We start from the raw sequence: 21,008 nt of genomic DNA, 5'->3' as shown, positions 1-21,008 counted from the left end.
CTAGTAACGGTTACCATGGATGCCACACTCTGTCAGGGGCTTAGGTGTAATGGATTTAAATTGAACTGTTGAATTTGGAGCCGGGAGAGGCAGAGAGGGAAAAGTGGGGAAGGAGGAGAAGGAGGAGGACGGCCGCAGACACAGAGGGAGCGACAGAAATAGTCTGAGCATAAAAAAAGACAGAGAGGTGGAGAGAGACAGACACAGTCAACCAAAGAGACAATGAGCCACAGATAGAGGAGAGGAAGGAGAGAGAGGAGGGGAGTCGCTCTGAAAGCCCTCACCATCTGTGATGAGGAGCTGGAAGAGCAGTAATTGTTCCTGAGAGGTGTGTGGGGGCTGTTCTCAGCACGGAGATATGGATGAGCCGTGCTGCTACCTGCCATGCCGGTGGCACACCACAGTGTCAGGCCTGTCTTAACGCACAGGTGAGGGCCAGCAGGGGCACTCACCTTCTATGTGGGATCTCATTAATGTCGATGTCAGTAATGACCTTCTCAAACCCTCTGAGAACAACTTCGTTTCACACCTAGCGCTCCAAAGAGGGGCAAGTCAAGTGCTTTGCATCTTTCATACGGCAGAGAAAGTCCATCTCTCTCATGCCGGACAGCTCCCAGTGATGATCTGATTTGTTTTGACCAGAATGGTTTGTTTCTTGGCTCAGTCGAAACCTCAGATGTGTGAATGGGAGTGTTTGCGGTTGTTTGTCTGTTGCCCCTTTTCCACAGCCTGCTGGGGAGACAGACTTGTTCCACCTTTAAGCAGCTGGTAGCAGTTAGCAGCTAGCAGAAGTCATTTGGGGGTAGGTCTGTCCTTATCATAGATAGATAGATAGATAGATAGATAGATAGATAGACCTGGCAGATACAAACAACTATGATTCATTGTCCGTTAATTGTCCAATAATTTAAACCAGGTGTGGCCAGGTATAACACTTTCCACCTTTAAGGCTCTTTGATGGTTTCTTGTCATGTTGTGTGTGATATCTTTGTAGAGGAGTGTCAGTGTGGATCTGATGTGGCAGGAAGTAAAAGTCATTTTACGTCTCTTTCAGTCTGAGTGTCTTTGCTCGTATGTAGGAGGGCTGGGGGGCTTTAACATGTCTGTGCCAGGGGCCTAATGTCTCATAATCCATCCCTGTGACAGCAGTAAGTGGGTAGAAGGCTGGATGAATGAGTCTCTTTCCTTGTTTGTATATCCTATTTCAGAGAGCAGTCACATGAAGGTCACTGTTCCATATTTCTAGAATAAACAAGAGCCGGTTAGGGCTTCAAAGTGGTTATTATTGTGTCAACAAAAGACTTACATTGCTTAATCATTTGTTTTAATTGTGTGGGAACAGCCATTCTGGAGGATGTCCCATTTAGGAACAAAATTCTTTAAATACACATGATAAAATATTCATACGCAGGCTGTCTCATACCCAGAGGGTAAGACATGAAAGTATTAACAAAAAAAGTTTGTTCCTCTGCAGCCCTCTGTGGAAAATGGATAATAATGTTGAAGTTATTAATGTTGCATATGATAAGTGGATATTGAGGGCTTCAGGAGGATCCTTGGGGCTTTGCCTCTGAGAGAAAGCCGATGAGACGACTCAGAGGCGGCCGTGGCTCCATCTGCATGCCCTCGGCTGAGAAGGGCTGTTAATCAGCGCTCAGGGTTACATCAATGATGTCAGCACAGTGGCCACAATACATCACGCCGAGCCACCGAGAGACGCCTCAGTCCCTGATGAGCAGCACCTTCAGAGACAGAACCTCCCTGCTGCTGTGTTTACCTACACGTCTCTGTGTGTGTCTGTCCTAATATATGAAGACGTACGAGAAAACCAATGTAACATCCCCTCAAGATTCACAAAATGTGCACAGTCTGCCAGTCGGTTTATGATATTAATGTAATGATTAAATGATATATTTTGGTGGTTTGAGTTGAAGGTGTGAGAAAGAATAGTATCAGTAACATTGTTAACACTGTGCTACATTACAGAGAAATACAAAACCGAACTAATGAACCTTCATTAATATAGGCCTATATTTTATCTACAAGTGCACGTCACACACTGAGCGAGCCGCCTGTTAATGACGCTGTGGGCTAATGGGCATGTAGCTACTTCCATGTTTCAGATGATACGTCATGTTTGTAGTCGACCAATGAAGATGAGTTTACATATCACCTTGGGTTCGTCCTTCACCTTCTCAAAATGATCCCACACTTTGGATTTCCTGCCCGACATGTTATTAACTAGCCTGTGGAATAACCGCAGGTACCAGCCCTGGAAATTAACCTGACTCCTGTCTGACTGCTGAGCGTGGACACTTCCTGTGTCAGCAACCAATGAAATCTTGCCAACTAATAACCTTTCTGGTTGACTAACATTTGATCGACTATTAGGGGGCAGCCCGAATGATTACTGTCACCTGACTCCACCTACGTGCACATTCTTATTTTATGGGTTGTCTTTAAACCAATTACAGTGTTCTACATCATCTAAAGTGGACTGCAGTAGAGCCATGCCCCCTTTTTTGTTAAGCATGGTCGACTATGAGGCAATGAGGAAGCGCAAGGCACATTTCAGTCTATTAATCATATTGTTAAAGTACATAATTTGTGTTTACACTGTGTTTAAAGTAAACATGAGCTGTTATATTATTTATACATGTTTAAAAATTATATGAAAAATGTATAGCTTTTACTCAAGATTTTTTATTTTATTGCCGTCCATTGGAATGGACAGTAGACCTGAATGTCACTGGAAAATGAATAGGGTAAATCCTGTATAAATACTTTTCTAATTCAATTTTCTAATGAAGCAATCAGCTTATAACACATTTTAATGATTATGTACACAGAGTATTCATCTCAGCTTGTTTTCAACATACTGTTTTATGGTGATACTTCAGAAATTCGGGACATTTTGAGTTATGGTGTCGAATATAATGCACTATATATATGTAATTCATCATTGTGGTCATTGTAATTTTAGCCATTACCTTAATCTTGGGGCGCCAGTAGCTCATTCCATAGGGACTTGGGTTGGGAACCAGAGGGTCGCCTGTTTGAGTCCCCGTCCAGACCAAAATATAGAGCGTGGACTGGTGGCTGGAGAGGTGCCAGTTCACCTCCTGGGCACTGCCGAGGTGCCCTTGAGCAAGGCTCCGAACCCCAACCGCTCGGGGCACCTCACCAAGGGCAGCCCCTCACTCTGACATCTCTCCACTTTGTGCATGTATAGGTACTGTTTGTGCATGTGTGTCTTTCAGACCTGTGTGTAATTGACAAGCAAGAGTGAAAACATTGAATTTCCCCTCAGGGGGATTAATAAAGTAAATAAACTAAACTAATCTTACAAAATAACATTAGCTTAACATGATAAAACCACAATAACCCTTTTATAACTACCAATACTCTTACCCATTAGGACATTTAATTTTCTTCTTTGTAGCAAAAACTAAATCAGACGGCAGAGATAACAAAACTGTTGGCACAAATTATGAGTCCGACGAAACACGAATTGCAAAACCATTTGCACGGATTTTTGTTTAGAGTTTTTTATTGTGGCCTACATTTCTTGACTGTTGCAGTATTTGCCTTTATTTTTATTTTTAATCTCATTGTGTTTATTGTTATGCACAAATACGCCAAAGCACAGTCCTCGTATGTGAAAACCTACTTGTTAATGAACCAGATTGTGGTTCTGATTCAGTGTGTACTCAATTAAAGGAGAAATTAAAAATTAAGATGTTAATCTGGAATATTGCTTCATATTTTATGAGCTGCTCACATGTTTTAAATGTAAAGCTACAGCGGTACTTAAGTGCAGTTCATAGTGTCTTTCCTCAGCTGTTAATAGTGTCTATATGTGTGTGAGTAAGTGTGTGAATCCACTTCACATGTTGGTGAGTAAGCGGTGAACTTGTGAACTATATAAATACGTGTGTGTGTGTGTGTGTGTGTGTGTGTGTGTGTGTGTGTAAGGCCCGGTCTGATGACATTATCAGGGTTGGTAATCTGCTCTGTAATTGCCTGCTGCTGACACGGCAGCGAGGCTGATATGGCTGCAGAATAAACAGACTGTTAACAAGTAGAGGGAGCTCGTCTCCACTTGATCTGCACGGCGCAGCGTGACATCTGGACTGGACGAATCAGGGAGAGGAGGGAGGGAGACAGACAGATGCAGAGAGGCAGGGAGTTAGAGATGCAGAAAAACAGCAGAAAATACAGCGGCAGAGAGAAGAGGGGAGTAACGCTTGGCAAAGACAGACGGAGATGCAGAAGAGGAAGTCAGGAGATCTAGAAATTTGTGCTACTGTGATTATTTACCTTGATAGTTTTTTACGCCATGATAGAATATAATCAGCTCACTATTTTCCCTTAAGTGTAGAGTTGAATTACTCGGCTTTCTACGAGCCTCGGTCAAATTGCACCAGAAAACTAATTAAAATAAAGAAACAAATTTAGTTTCCTTCTACTAAGGAAACCTCTTTCCAGAAATAGATGCACACAAATACACACTACAGAGTTCAGCAGGAGGAGAGGAAGACTGCAAATTTGGAGCGTCAACCACCAACTCCTTACTAATAAAACATGTCAGGAATTTAGGTTTGTTAAAGTAGTTTGGTTATTTACAGCCTGACCCAAAGCAGACTTATGTCATTTATAAAGTCTATAAAAGATAAATGTCGTAATATTAGGTATTATCTAGAGCTAAAACGATAAGCCGATTCATTGCTCTGTCAATTGACTACTTTTTTGTCAATTATTTCAGTAACATTTTGAGACAAAATGACAAAAATGTGCTCGTCCCTGCTCCTCTAGTGTGAGGATTTTCTGTTTTCCTCTGTTTTATATCGTAATTATCAAAACAAGACATCTGAAGCATGGGCGTACCACGAGACAATGGGCCCCTGGGCACCGTCATGCAAAAGGCCCCATCACTTCTCCCACACAGCAGCAAGACAGACACACTTTGTAATTGGTTTACCACTGGCTGAGACAATTGTGTCTCTGTTTGTAGACATTTTGTGTGTCTTTGTGGTTGTTTGGACCCTTTTTGTAGTTGATTTGTGTCTCTCTTGAGGCCATTTTGTATATTTTTTGGTGTTTCAGTGTCTCTTAGCAGTTCCTTTGTATTTCAGTATGGTTGTATTATGTGTCTTTGTAGACATTTTTTGTCCCATTATAATGGTTGTATTATGTGTCTTTGTAGACATTTTTTGTCCCATTATAGTCGATTTTCCTCTTTTGTAGTTATTTTGTGTGTGTCTGAGGCCATTTTGTTTTTCTTTGAGATCATTTTGTGTCTTATTTTGGTCGTTTTGTGTCTCTTTGTGGTTGTTTTGNTTTGATGTCTCTTTGTGGTTGTTTGGCCCCTTTTTTGTAGTTATTTTGTGTGTCTTTGAAGTCATTTTGTGTCCTTTTTTTGGTCTTTTTGTGTCTCTATGAACTTCCTTTGCATCTCTTTTTTTCATCATTTTATGTCTCCTTGTGGACATTTTGTGTCCCTTTGTGGTTGTTTGGCATTTTTTGTAGTTATATTGTGTGTCTCTTTGAGATCATTTTGTGTCTTTTTTTGGTCATTTTGGTCGTTTTGTGTCTGTTTATAGTCATTTGATGTCTCTTTGAGGTTGTTTGCTCTTTTTGTAGTTATTTTGTGTATCCTTGAGGTCATTTTGTGTCTTTTTTGGTTGTTTTGTGTCTTTTTGAGGTCATTTTGTTTGTCTTTGCGGTTATTTTTTGTCTTTTTTTGTCATTTTGTGTCTCTTTGTGGTTATTTGGCCCCTTTTTGTAGTTATTTTATGTCTCCTTTTTGGTCGTTCTGTGTTTCTTTGCAATTCGTTTGCATCTCTTGTGGTCATGTTATGTGTCTTTGTGGACATTTTCAGTCTCTTCCTGGTCTGCATGTGTTAATTTGAGTGACATTTTGCACGTAAAGGCCAGGGAGGGCCCCCGACACTTAGGGCCCCAGGGCCTGTGCCAGTGCCTGTTCAGTAATCTGTCCATGATTTGAAGGCATATCCTTGATCTCTTGAAAAATGTGAGCTGCATTTTTTGCTATTTTCTTACATTTTATAAACCTAACAACTCATCGATTAATTGAAGACAGCAGGATACCTAATAATAAAAATAACTGTTAGTTGCAGCCTTAGTGCTGGCTGACAACCAGAACATTCTTCTAATGTGACTTGGAGGAAACAATTTTGGATACCTGAGACAGTAAATTGCTCTTAAACTAAAGTAAACAGGAAAGTTTTAGGTATCGTTTTATCATGAAATGTTTTACATTTCCTGGGATAATCTACCTCAAATAATTTGTACTGAGCCACCGAGCCCTCAAACTTTTTCAGTTTAAAGAAGAAAAAACATTAAATTTGGCCAATAATATCCAGAATTAGTTCTCTCGTCTTCTTTTATGTGAATGTTATAGCTGTCATTAATAGCTGACAGCAGAGAGATGACACTAAAAAAAAGGGAAAACGGAGACATACAGCTGGGAATGAAACAGGAAACAACAGAAGGTAGAGGAATGAGTGGAGAAGTAGAGCTATATGTGAGAGACAGTCGGGTACAGAGGCAGGGGATTCAAGATAAAGAAATGAGACAGAGGCTGTGAGAGGATAAAGGCAGAGATTCAGAGTGAAACAAAAGGCCGCGGAGGGACAACCACCAGAGACTCAGGCAGAAATAGCGAGAGGAAGGAGACTCTTGTTAATATGAGAAACTGTCCCGTGTGAGATGCAGCATATGGGCCGATTAGGCGCGTCTCTAGTGCGTCCAGAGGCAGGCTGTCTGGGGTTTGTAGGCTTTCCCAACCAGCCGTCAGCAGAGATCGTCAGCAGAGATGCAGATTAAAACAAATATGGATTCTTAGACTGAACTGATTTGTATTGGTACATTTTATTTTCATGTGTCTGTCTTAAAGGAACAGTTTGCTATCTTTAAATTTATGCTGTATTTCTTTCTTTACAGAGCATTAGATGAGGAGAATGAAACCACTCTCATGTCTGCTTTGAAAATATAAAACCACAGGCAGCATCCAGTTAGCTTAGCTTAGCATAAAGGCTGGGGGAGTAGGGGAAAACAGCAACCTCTGCTTTTTACAAAGGAAGGGTAAATGTTGTTTGTGTAATTTGTGCAAAAACAGAAATAAGAAAAGAGTTTTGTGGTCAGATTTGACAGAGCAGTGACTTTCTGACTCACTGTCTCCCCCTGTTTTCAGTGGTTTCGCAAAGATAGCTAACTGGCTCCTTACTGTAGATTCATATTTAACAGACTAACATGAGGGTCGCACGAATCATTTCATCCAACTCTCAACAAGAAATCATGCAAGTTCTTTCCCAAAGTAACAAAATATACCGTCAAGAGGGAGGTCAATGCTGAGAGAGAGCAGCCACAGAAAAGATTTGCAACATGTGGTCACATTAGAAAGAAAAAACGAGGGCTGCCTCCGAAAGTTAGAGATTCCAAACATCAGTCAGAGACCCTCAGTCGACTGAGATTCCTTTAAGTGGAGCAGTGTTTAGTTTTGTTTTTGTCAGTCGTGTGCAGTTTAATTCTGGGGGTGTTTAGCTGCAGAGCTCTCACGCTGCTCTTTGGTACAGGCTGCTGCAGACACAGAGCCCCGCCAGGCTCTGAGATAACTGGAGGTGGTGAATTTACAGCTCACAGCGACTTCATACGATGCAGTCTCTGGCTGTTGCAGTCTGCATTTTCAGCCAAATCTGATACAACTGGCATAATTCTGAGTCGGGTACAGCCCCAGAAAAACACGAGTACGGTAGTTGTGTTTGCAATGTTATGAAATATCAAAATTAGTTGCACTTTACTGAAAATAAAAATGTTAGAAGGGATCAAGCTTTAGCCCCCTTTGTTCTGGAAGAAACAGTGACCTTTTCCTGCATTGTACTTTCAAGCAAATCGCCAAATTTTAAGCCAGGCTCAGACTACAGGACTTCTGAGCCAGTTTACCCCGATTCACCCCTCCTGACAATCAGGAGAAATCAGGTCTGAGACCTCGGTCAGTACCGATGTTCGGCCCAGATTAACTGGTGATGTGAGAGGTTCACAGATCTCGTCTTAAACCTCCTGTACTGCTTGCGGCCTCATCGGGGCTGTCCTGATCATTTCAAACATGTTTGATATGTAAGATTTAAAATCTGGATGATTAGTTATGATACATCAGTATGGAGCAGCTGATGGTGTTGCTAAGGAACGGAAAACATTCTTAGCCGTATAAGCTAAGGTTCACTAGCATACTACTGATGACAGTTACTAAAACTGACAGTTAAAATCTCACCTCTAGACCTTGCTGAAGAACTCCTGTTGACCGCTCTGCTCCAGCCTCATTTAGCCTTCTGTTTTTGTTTCTCTCACTGCAAAGCATTGTTAATATTATAGAAAGTTGTCGCACCAAGTCAGTCTCCGTTTTGTTTCACATCTGCTTTCCCCTGAGATCATGTGAGGTGGTGCATTCATGCTCCCTCTGGCACAATAATCTAAATATCTTGTGTGTGATGTGTCATTATTTTCAGATCTTGTATTGTGTGCATGTTTGAGATCAGAGAGAAGAACATCTGTGAAGTTCCTCTGTAGGATCTCAGAGCTCCTGCAGTCTGACTGAGCCCAGCTTGAGCTCCACTGGCTGGCTCACATTATAAAAACACAGTGTTGTGACTGTCAGAAGCTGCCAATTTTCTTGGCAATGATTGTATTTGTTTACAGTAATCACCCTAATATCTCAAAATGAATGTGTTAAAGATTTATTGATGTCAAAATGCTACACGTAGCGGCTTTAATTAGCTCAGCAAGATTAAAAACATGACTTTTCATCCGTGAAAGACCTCCATCAGGATGCTCGAGTGAAATCATCCAGCATTCAGTTAAATTATCAGTTCATTCAGTCTGGCAGCGCTGCCTCAGAAGATGAAGTATGGCGTGTACTCAGCTTTTTGACTCCTTCTGATTCCATGCCGTCAGAAACATGGATACAGCATAACAAGATGATGGACGCGTTACACAGCCTGCATACTGAAAGATAATAAAAGCAGCTGAAGCATCCGTCTTTGTCATCTCGTTTGTCTCCGACAGTGTGTGTTTGGTGCAAGTTGAGTAGCGGTGCAGACGGGCGGCACGGCCGCTCAGCTGCAATCCTGAGCCGTTATTATTTAACACATCACTCTGAGCTGCAGGAAACACTCTGATTGTCTGCAGCGTGTGTTCACTCACAGTCTGTGTGCCAATATGTCTGTAGGTGGATGTACAGTATGGATATAAATATCTCGTGCATTTGCGTGTATGTACGCCTTATGAAGAGTGATGACTCATCCTCAGTACAGTAGATTATGTCTTTGTAATGAAGCGCCATGATTGGATATTTGCAGAAAACAAAGACACGTCAGTCATCCCTCCATGTTTCTATGTCTTCATCTCTCCACACTTGCCCTACATCCACTCCTTCCTTGAGGCCGTGTGACGCGGCTCTGTGGATGTCAGTCTGTCCGTCAGTCCACTTTGGTCCAGATAAAATGTCTCACTGACCGTTTGATGGATTGACACGAAATTTCACACAGACCTTCATGGCTGCCAGGAGACTTTAGGGATCCCCTGACTTTTTCTCTAAGAGCTTTAACAGGTTGACCTTTTTAGCTTTTAGTAAAATGTCACGACCACTTTTGGATGGATTGCTGTGAAATTTGGTACAGACATCCACGTCCCCCTCAGGATGAATTGTAATCACTTTAGAGCCCGAGGCTTTTCATCTGGCACCATCATCATTTGTCTATAGATCAATCCACTTTTAAAGGGACACTTCACCCACGCAACGATCATTTGTGTATCAGTTACTCATCGTGTGTCACCTTCAATTTGTGAAGAAAACTTTTTTCCCCCTACGTTACTGAGAAAATTCTCTATGAATTAAAGTAAAGGGGGCCACATTTTACAACCAGTCCCCCCAGGATTTTGCAGGGTTTTTGTGGGACTGTTGCAGCCTTAAATGCCTGATTTGATGACAGCTTATATTTAAAAAAAAAAAAAAAAAAAAGAATGGCAATGCATGTTGCTGTGATTCAGTTGTAGTTGAAGAGAAAGTTGTGTCACAAAACTATATTCCTTTTTTTGCATTTTTATGCCTCTGCACCACAACAGCTGAGGCTGGAGGCAATGGTTTTGGATTGTCCGTACAAACTATCTATGTACATACGTCCCATTCTTATATGCAGTATCTCAAGAAGGCCTTGAGGGAATTTCAATGATGAAGGGACTAGATTTTGGAGGTCAAAGTTTAAGGTCACTGTGACCTCATCTGTCTCATTCCAACACATTCTCACTCCAGATGTGACGTGAAAGGTACCCTGGGTGCGCTCTGGGAAAGCCGTGTCAAGTTCAGCCTGTTACATGCATTGTGTTCTTTCAAAGTACACTTCTGTTTTTCACAGGAAATTTACTGTTTACATACAGTCTCGTTCAAAATAAAATGCACTGAGTCTGTAAAACACCAGGAATTTAAGTTTTTTTGCCTTCAACCGCTAATGTACCTGGTTGGGTTTAGGAAAAAAGAACAGGGTTTGGTTTTATAGCATTGCAGGACACAAACACCGCTCTCTTAGGTGAAAGTCTTCTGCCCACTCTACTTGCACTTTTGTCGCCTTAACTTCGTTTGTGTCCTGCCACATTCCCCCTGACCCCCACTGAGTGCCATTAAACTTTAACAGCGACTGGCCGTGTATCATACCGAGGTTCAAGGACAGCTTTTTCATCAGTGTCTGACGCCGCGAGGCACTGCCCAAGTGCCAGATTTCAACGATTTAGAAGTGAGACTGGGTTGCTCATTCTCATGAACACAGTATCTCAACAACACCTTGATTTTTTTTGTTAAATTTGGCACATACATGCACTTGGACTCGAGAGTAAACCGATTAGAATCTGGTGGTCAGTGGTCAAGATCACTTTGACCTTGCTTCCGTCTGATTTCGTGGACGCGTTATCTCAAGAAAACTGTGAGGGAATTTCTTCAAATTTGGCACAAACGTACACTGGGACTCAAGAATGAGCTGATTACAATTTGGTGGTCAAAGGTCAAGGTCACTGTGACCTCACAAAACATGTTTTTGACTGTAACTCAGGAATTCATACACTAATTATGACAAAATTTCACACAAATTGGGCATCGGTAGCGTAGTAGATAGTGCCGGCGCCCCACGTATAGAGGTGATGCCTCGCTGCAGCGGCCGCGAGTTCGACTCCGGCTTGCAACCCTTTGCTGCATATCGTCCCCCCACTCTCTCTCTCTCCCCACTTTACAATCTTCACTCTGTCCTGTCCATTAAAGGCAAAACAGCCCAAAAAAAAAATCTTTAAAAAAAAAAAAAAAAAATCACACAAATGTCTCACAGGATAAAATGATGAAGTGATGACATTTTATATCCAAAAGGTCAAAGGTCAGCTTCACTGTGACATCATAATGTTCTGCAAAAAAAATTTTCTATAGCTTTACTCAACGTCATATCTCTGGAACAGAGAAATGGATACATGTAAATCCCGGAGCTTTCCGAGCTGATATAAGGCGTATACCTGGGTATCACATAGACCACACCACTGCTTCATCCCTCTAACCTCTAACCTTCCAATTCCCACAAGTTTCCTCCTTCACATGAATTCATTCATTCATTTATTCTTCTGTATCCCATCTTTCCTGTCACATTCCTTCAGTACTCCACCCTTGCTTTGGTTGTGGCTCAGGTGGAGGATCATGTTGCGTATTAGTCGCAGGGTTGTTGCTTTAATAGTCACTGTGCCGCCATAGGTGTGCATCCCTTTCCCCCATAACTCAAACTCCTTCCTTCTCCCATCTCATTATTCCTCCATGCCATTCATCCCCTCCTACCTCCACCAGTCCCTGCATCCGTCTCTCAATCAATCATCCGTCCATGTAGCCGCTCTTCTATCCCTCCGCGAATCTATTTATCATCGCTCCACCCCCCATCTTTGATATTCGATTCTTGCTTCCTCCATAACTTCTTCTACCTCCCGTGTTTCTGACAATCCCTCCATAAATCCATTCACCAATTCATCCATTCGCCTTTCCTACATCCACGAGACTCTCAATTCTTCAGCACCTCCTACACCCCTCTCTCCATCCATCCATCCATCCATCCATCCACTCCTCCTTTTAAACAGTAGCCAGTGACTCCACCCATTCAATCCTTTCATCTCTTTCTCCCTTTCCTTTTCATATCCACCAGGCTATCCCTCGTTTCAATCCCTGCAAGCATCCATCCATCCATCCCTCCAAATCCCATCCTCCTGCTTTCTCCACTTATTCATTCCCCTGTTTCTTTTGCATCCTCCTCTTCTATTCCTCCACCAATCCCTCCATCATGCCTTGTTCCTATTCCTCTATCTCTCCATTAATCCATTCAGCCATCTCTCCATTCCTTCCTTCCGGCATCCACCAGATCCTCTGTATGTCTTCCCTCCCTCCACCCATCCACACATGCAGCTCCAGGCAGATCCACCTCCGGGCCTCGGCAAACCAGAATAGCCCTGATAAGTCAAATGATGATTCTGTCTTAATGAGCTGTGGAGAGAGAAGGCGTGCATTAGCGGCTGTATTGACGCTGTGACTCAGAGCTCGGCTGTGTGTGTGTGTGTGTGTGTGTGTGTGAGAGAGCCGGAGAAGGACTCGCTCTTTTGTAACGAGACAGATCTGATTCGGCCGAGCGCGCAGGAGAACACGCTGATGATGACAACGGTTAAACACAGACACCCCACCCTACCCCTCCACACACTCGCACATGCACACACACAGACACACACTCCTCCACCCCTCCAATTACATCCCTTTGGTTAATCTTCCCTATCGCAATTGTACAGCTGGCAGAATGACAACCTTCTGGATTGTGAGCGTAATCTCGGTACTATGAGTCTGCTTTTGAAACACCTCTTTGTTTGTGTGTGTTCGCTCATTTATGAGCATCCTAAGTGTCGTTTGTGTGTGTGAGGACATATTTACATTTGCACGTTTGCATCTGTGTGTGTATGTGTGTGTGCGTCAATCTGTATGTATGTGCAAATCTGTTGCTATACTGTAGTGCTAAGTTCATTTATCAGTTATTGCTTTGAATGAAGTTGAAAATTAAAGGTGCCCTGTTTACAAAGTTATGTTTATATTCAAAATTCTTAAAGTTTAACAAACAAATGCTTTCCTTTTGTAAAGTCTGACTTTTGGTGGCACACAGATGCATTTCCTGGCATGTAAGGCAGCATTAAGACAGACGATAGTGCTGCATTTATAATTTTCTTTTAAAAAGGTATCCTCAATGTGACTTAAAGGGATAGTCTGGATCTTGTAAAGCGGGGCTGTATGAGGTTTTGATCCATAGTCAGTGTATCACATATGATACATGCCAGCTGGCACGCCGCCAGTTTGAAGAAGCAGGCAGGAGCACCAGCACGGAAGCTGAGCAATGTACAGTCACACCTGTAAAAAATCAATAACAGGTTAAGTGTACACTATATTGATCATGGATGTTTCTTGCCAACATGCACTCTGGGAGTCGTAGTTAACTCGTTCCCCGAATGGTTTACAAGTACACAGGCTTGTACCTTTGACTTTTTGTCAAAGAACCAGATATTTTCTCACTCTGTTGCTGATGAGTCAACTGGGAGGATCTCATGTCACTCCAAGCCGTTGAAGTTCCAAATATGAGTCACTTTGTCTATAAAAGAAATTAGGAATGACCAGAATAGCTCATCCCACTTCACATCTGTATGAGACCACTCCTTTGATGCAGCGGGGGTACGAGCCACTTGAGCACATATTTATATGTGGTAAAAATGTAAGTGTTGATATGACATATCATATAGGTTCTGCTGTTATTTAAGTTTGCACAACAGTTTCTGTATATTTTGAATAGCGCATGGTAGTTAACTACACTAAGGTAGTTGGTAAGTTGGTGCGCATGACAAAAGGAGACAACGTGGTGTGTAAAGATGGCTTGAAGTTTGCATTGGTTTGGATCGTAATAAGTTTCTGTTATGCAGTGTTGGAGTGTAGTAACGGGAATACGTGAGAATATATAGAAGTAGGACATCAAGTTGGTAGTGGACTGTATGAGATGTAATTTTGGAAGAACTAGGCCTGCCATTTTTGTATTCTCAATAAACCTCTTTCAACTTTTTTCCCTGCCTCGTGTGGGTAATGTGGATCTTCAGAAAAGGAACAGAAACAGGAGTCAATCCGAGAAACAAACTAAGTGGCCGAGGAACTTTGGTGCGTTGAAACGGCCACTATAGAGATCTGGCAAAAAATAAAAAATAAAAAAAATAATGCAGGATGATCCAGCAAGAAAGTTAAACCAGGCTCAACCTGTTGCCACAGTGTAACGGCAAATCAACAAGCAATTTAAAGAAATGACACTGGGCTTTAAAGCCCAGATGAAACAGCATTTCAAGAGCATCTCTATCTATCTCCGGTATCCTGATGTATTGATGTATTTCGGAGCAAGGGCAAGAATAGCAGGGGTCTCGTCCCCTCAATATTTAGAACATGTGCATTTATCTCCCTCAATAAAGACATGAAAGTAGCAGAAGACCTTTATTTTGGCAAAATTAAAGACCAAAATGAAAGCTGACATAGTGATGCAGTGGTTAGCATTGTTGCCTCACAACAAGAGGGTTCAAACCCAGGGCGGGGAGTCCTTCTGTGCAGAGTTTGCATGTTCTCCCTGTGTCAGCGTGGGTTTCCTCCAGGTGCTCCAGCTTCCTCCCACAGTCCAAAGACATGCAGGTTAACTGGTGACTCTAAATTGTCCGTAGGTGTGAATGTGAGTGTGAATGGTTGTCTGTCTCTATGTGTCAGCCCTGTGATAGTCTGGTGACCTGTCCAGGGTGTACCCTGCCTCTCGCCCAGTGTCAGCTGGGATAGGCTCCAGCCTCCCCGCGACCCATAACAGGATAAGCAGTTACGGAAGATGAATGAATTAAGTAATGAATAAATGAATGAATGAAGACCAGAAATGGTCCAAAAAATGCACGAATTGGTGCATTCAAATTCACCAGAATGCAGGAAATTTTCTGGATGTGGACACTCAAAACCCGTTTGAGTTTGCGTTTGTGTGTCTTTATTTCTATGTACTTATGGTTCTGTACCTGTATATCTTTTAAGTGTTTGTTCGGTCTGTATCTATTTATCTGAAGGTGTTTGTTCCCTTACCGACCTTTACTAAATGACACACTGTTATCACTGACTGGGATCCGGACACTCAGACTCACCACAGCTTGGTTCACACCACACTTGGCTTCAGATCAGCATGGCTCGGCTAGTACTAATGATAATGAAGCAAGTCGCCCACAGCAATTAATGCACTTAGCTACTAATGATGATTAACTGTGGACTGTATTTGATTTAGGAAGTTGATAAGCTGCCTCCGAACACAAACAGGTTAATTAGTATCATGTCTGGGTTGAAAGAGGTTTCAGAATTAGCCGGACCGTTCATGGAACATGTTTTGTTTTGTCCTTCAGAGCGTCTGATCCCTTTAAGAGCGTGAACGTTTTGTCCTTGTTTCACGAGTGTAAGGAGAAATTCCGATGAAGACGTCAAAAGGAAGAGATGTCAACGCGAGTCTCTAGAGGCTGAAAAGCACATCATCCACTTATGGCGTATCCTGTCATGTAATTATCTGCATGGCTGGATGACTTTTCGAGCCTCTTTTTATTCTTAATCATACCGTTTAGTTATGGTTTACACTTTGCCGAAGGCATCTGAGCGTGTTGAGCTGTGTCACTGATCTGCTCTACAACCACAGCATGCAGATAAACAATCAAAATGCAAAGACAGAGGCGTGATAGTCCAGAGCATCTGCGTCAGGCACCTTCATCATCAGTGCAGTTTATTTTTACATTGCGTGGATGTTTATGGTCGATGGTTTGCAGCCTTGCCCCTTGTCAGAATACCACATCTGACTGAGTCTGTTCCTTCGTTAAATGACTACGACTGATGTGCATCTTTTTAATCACAACACCAGACTGATCCAATGAAAGTTATTTGTATACCCCCATATCAAACACAATGTCTTTTAACAGGCCTCTAATCTCTACGATGACAGAGATGACAACAAAACCTTCTTTAAGACATCAGGGAAAAAAATCGAAGAAACCTCAGAGGGAATTCAAAATGAGACCCCTCCTCCTTGGACAGCTGTGGGGCATGACGGGTAGAAAAAGCTGTTGACACAGTTAAAAATACAACAACGGGACTAATATCAAAGAACAGAATATTAAAAGATCTGATAATAATGTAGCAAGTCCAATATTAGACGTAAGATAAAAGTATTGTTTGTTAGAAGACATGTCTCTTCAAAACAAGTTTATATGAAGTAAGACCCCTTTATAGTTGTTTTCATGTTGTGTTTATGTTGTAATGTTTGCTTCAGTTTATTTGTTTGTCTCTGTTACCTTCATCAAGGAGGTTGTGTTTTCAGTTTGGTTTGTTTGTCAGCAGCATTATGGAAAAACTAGCAGCCCGATTTTTATGACACCAAATGAAAGGGTTTAGAACGCGGCAAGTAAGAACAGATTAAATTTTGGAGTGGATTAGAATCGCAGGGCGGGTATGCAAATTATTTTTCACTTACAGTGCGAGATGGGCATTCTGCCTTTGGAGAATAAATGCCATGCATCCTAAATCCAATAGAGCAGTGGTTCCCAACTGGTCCAGCCACGGTGTTCAGATTTCTTCCTAGTCATTAGGTCCACACAGTTTAATAAATCATCATAGTTGTGTTTGGCCATGTCGTCAAGCTAGTTTGCTGTCTGAGCCCAGTCTCACTCCAAAGTCGTCAAAATCTGGCGCTTGGGCAGTGACTTGTAGCGTCAGACACCAATGAAAAAAGGCATCCATTAACGTTGGCGTGATACGCGGCCAGTTGCGGTTATAGTTTAACGGTGTCCGGTGGCATCAGAGGGACATGTGGTGGGACAAGAACGAAACTTAAGGCGACGAAAGTCCAACTGGGGCATGTCAGAGTGGTGGTGGATGGGTCCAACAAACATGGATTTCTACCCAAGAGGGCCACGTTCGCGTCCCGTAAGATTCTAAAGCCAAACCATTTTCGAGTCACTTGCAGTCCATGACCCACCAGTTGGGAACCACTAGATAATAGTAATGTTCAATAGTGACAAAACATAGCTTATTGTAGCCAAGCAGCAACCTCCGGTTCTGAAAAGTGAAGCCAACTTGGATGTGCCAAAAACTGCAGTTCCTCTAATGGCCACTTGAGGCTGGCTGCAAAAGCCAGTCAATCCTTATAGACAGCAGAAATAAACATGTTTACAGACTGGTACAAAAAAACCAAAACAGCTTTGGTCTCTATGGGTAATTTCAACATTTATGACCACTGTATAGAGGATGAATTTTTAAGCAACTCACTCTTTACGTTATATCAAGACCTAAAGTTACACATAATAGTGTGCGGTCGCTTTAAGTGACAGTTGGGCGCCATCCCTAAAGATCTCGCTATCACTAGTGTTGGGGTCGGTACTCTAAATCTAGTACTCATTACTCGTTACTCTTTTGTGACAACTAATCCCATCACAGGGTTGGTTGTCACAATTTGCCAGACTTTATGTTTAATAACTTCTTGTTACAGTAAGTTGTAAAAATGAAAGGGACACCTATTTCAAGCCAAGACCTTAAGCTTTCATTTAATGTAGGAATGACTACTGAAAGATGTTTTGACGATGAGCAGTTCACACAAGAGTGAAAAGTGTGACAACCACTTTTGACAACCACATAGAACTAGTTCTTCTTACATCCAAATGTGAATTTCCTGCCATTAACTCCACCAGAGATATTACAGAAATATATCCAGACATATTTAGTGGTTGACCCTGCAGGTCTGCATATCATAGAGGACTGGGCTGTCGTCCTTGGCGGGGGTATGCGCTCTCCAACTGCCCTTCTGATATTGAAAATGTTGATTTAAAAGTGTGATATAATAAGAGTAAACGAGTCGAGTGTGTCTGTGTCAGTGGGTCAATGTGTTTCCTTCCTACTGGAAATAATATTATTTTGAAACCTAATATCACTCGCTGTCTTTTAATCTGAGCTCTAATATTCTGCAGATATGATATCTGTTCATGACTCTGATATGTTTGATAGATAATCATTATTAGGATTCCGTCCCTGCTGAATAACAGAGCCTCTGCAGCAGCATTTAGGCCTCTGAGAGACATGAAAACTCTCCAACATGCTAACAAGGTTTTTAGGCAGGCTGGCAGCGATTCATGACAGGCTGAAGCAGGATTTGTTGTTGTTGTTGTTGTTGTTTATACACCGACTCCCCTCCCAACTGAAGCTGTCAGATAAAATCTTGTCACCCTTACCTCCGCCATATTGACAGTGGCAACACTGGCTATATTTTAAGGTTTGTAAAGAGGAAGACAAAATATAACATTTGTTTTATACACAGCAGCGATCTGGAGGACAGACACATCTTGTAATTAATTTAGACACTAAAAATATTTAATGTAATTAAAGTAGAAGCAGAAAACAAACACTGCAAGTGTTACCTCACGAAATATAATCATATAAATTTCCCAAATTTATTTGTCTTTCAAATAATTCATTGTTAAATTTAGAGATCACCTTGAGTCTATTAAGCTTATTTATTATAATATACGTATGTGTGTATATATAATTAATTGACCTCAGGCAGGCCAGCCATTAGGAGTTATGGACAGGCCGAGCCGAGCCGAGTCCCATCACCCACTCTACCACCACCCATCCCTTAGCTCTAATACCAACATGGGCAATTGCAGATGGTCTCAGTGAAATTAAATGGCTACCATGGAGACTAACTTCATCACATATGAATAGAACTTTGCTAATTGAATCCACAAGAGTCTCAGCTTTCCAGTCATACCCAATTTACGCAGTACCAAGACTGTTTAGGGACCCCAGTGTGCAGAAATATTCAAATACACCATTTTGAAAAATGCCTTTTTTCCCCTCACCAAAATGTAGCCTAATTTGGTTTAGCCCAGGTGAAAATTAACTGTATTCATGACATTTCTCTGTTTGAGCAACACACTCTCACGAGATCAGACAACAACTGACGAGATCAGACACTTGGCTGATTTTGGACATTAAGCTAGCAGCTAAAGCTAGCGGCAAAATAAGGAACAAGCACCTTTATATTAGAGGGAACGTTGCCTCATTTGCGCAATTAAGAGCTGTTTGCAATTTCTCTGTACCAACTTTTTTTTAGATGCCTGCAAATCAGTGATTATGTTAGAGAGCATTTGCCCAACTTTGAAATACTGTCCAAACATGAGCGTCTGGAGGTGATAAATAAGTTTGACCCTGTCCACCAGGGGCCAGTTTCTTATTTCTATCAGATCCTACTAAACAGTGGTCCACTGGACACCTTAGGAACGAAACAGGCGTGGGTAGACGAACTGAATGTAGAACTAACAGATGAAGTCTAGGATGAATGTTTAAGGAATACACAGAACTGTTCGGTCTTATACAGTAAAAACTTTACATGGGCTCGGTTATTCCAGGGAAACTCTACACCTGTCTGTAACTGCTGTAAATCTACAATTAGCAATTTAGCACATGCTTTCTGGTCATGCAGTAAATTGTATGAACATCTTTCACTGTTTCTCTGAGATTCTCAGTCATCCAGGTCATGGTAGACATAAGTGCTATATTATAGGCAACTAGACTTGCTTGAGTTTCTTGAGGACGTTTCACCTCTCATCCAAGAAGCTTCTGCAGGTCTAAATGACTGGTGCAGAGTCGCAGGCTTTAAACTCTGTGTTGGTGTTGAGGTCACATGTGAGTCGTTGACCCACCCGGCCATCTTGTGTGTCATTAGGGTTACATGGGTCCAGGTGTGAGTGGGTGTTAAGTCTTCTGGGGACGACCACACCCACTTAGGAGTCTGGGAGTGTAAGCATTTTGTACCAGTGGTCCAGCGTGTAATGTGTTATCTTCTGTTATGTGCCCTTGATTGCGGGCCTGACTTCAGACGTTACTTGAAAAGATCTGTTGCTTAAATCATTTATTTCTTACTTGTATCTAATTTGTTCTATGTTAATATTTATACATTATCTTCGCCACATTTAGATTAATTCATTTAAAGACAAACACTGTGTATTTTTTATTTTGATATGATGATGCAGTGGATTTATCCGGGTCCCAACCTTTGAGTCCCTCCACTCCTCTCAAGTGGGACGAGTTAACAATTCTGTCTCACATCAGACGAGCAAAACGGATCGGAAATAAAATGTTTTATTATTATTATTAAAAGGCCAAGTTCTGGCAAATGCACATGTTGGTCCAACACTGTTTAATTCCCAACTTGTTTAACAGCAGTTAATAAAGGTTTCGTCTGACAGCAGCTGGGGGTGATAAAGTTTTGAGTTAATGTTATGCTCATAGCTGGAGATCATGACGCCAAATATCCGGCCATTTTGTTGATTTCTATCGGACATTTTTTCCCTTAATAAACCTCGATCGAGCATTTCCTGCCCATAAAAACTACAAAACACCATATTTATCCTCTCCCTCAGCCAGATGAATAATCAGTGCCATATATATTACACCTCAGGGTCAATACCAGCCATTCTCTGAGGCCATCACATTCTTATGCATACTGCTCATCCTCTTTTTGTTTTCTCCCTGTCTTCTTCCTCCTCCTCCTCCTCCTCCTCCTCTTCCCTCCCTCCTCTCGTCCACAGCCCGGTTGTTAGCCAATGGTAAGCTGTCCATTCCTCCTCTAAGCATCCCCACTAACCATCTTCTCTGTGTGTGCCATGGTTTTAAACATCAGCCTTGAGTTTGTCCGTCTCGGCTGCATGATGTGAAATCTCACAGGGCGACAGTTTAGTTTATTTTGCTGCTGATGAAGATTTGGAGTCGGTGCTTTTAGAGGGTTTGATATAAATAAACTGCATGCCGGCGTTGTTATCCCCTTCTCCTGTCACTGGTACAAACAACGTGC

The 21,008-nt window shown here is 42.0% G+C and overlaps 1 protein-coding gene across 4 annotated transcripts in view; it reads left to right on the top strand.

Moving 5' to 3' along the window:
- Window positions 1-21,008, top strand: part of slc8a3 (solute carrier family 8 member 3) — a 178,572-nt gene that overhangs the window by 140,155 nt on the left and 17,409 nt on the right. For 2 of the 4 annotated variants that reach the window (XM_050062893.1, XM_050062895.1), the window contains exon 4: window positions 20,746-20,763. The exons of the other annotated variants lie outside the window; for them this stretch is intronic. In XM_050062893.1, the coding sequence (XP_049918850.1) occupies window positions 20,746-20,763 (18 nt within the window). The remainder of the gene's footprint in view (window positions 1-20,745; window positions 20,764-21,008) is intronic. 4 annotated transcript variants of the gene reach the window in all.

The sequence above is a fragment of the Epinephelus moara genome, chromosome 14, assembly GCF_006386435.1.
Source record: "Epinephelus moara isolate mb chromosome 14, YSFRI_EMoa_1.0, whole genome shotgun sequence".
Taxonomy (NCBI): Eukaryota; Metazoa; Chordata; class Actinopteri; order Perciformes; family Serranidae; genus Epinephelus; species Epinephelus moara.
Note: the sequence above shows the minus strand (reverse complement) of the source record. Positions and strands in the feature narration are given on the sequence as shown.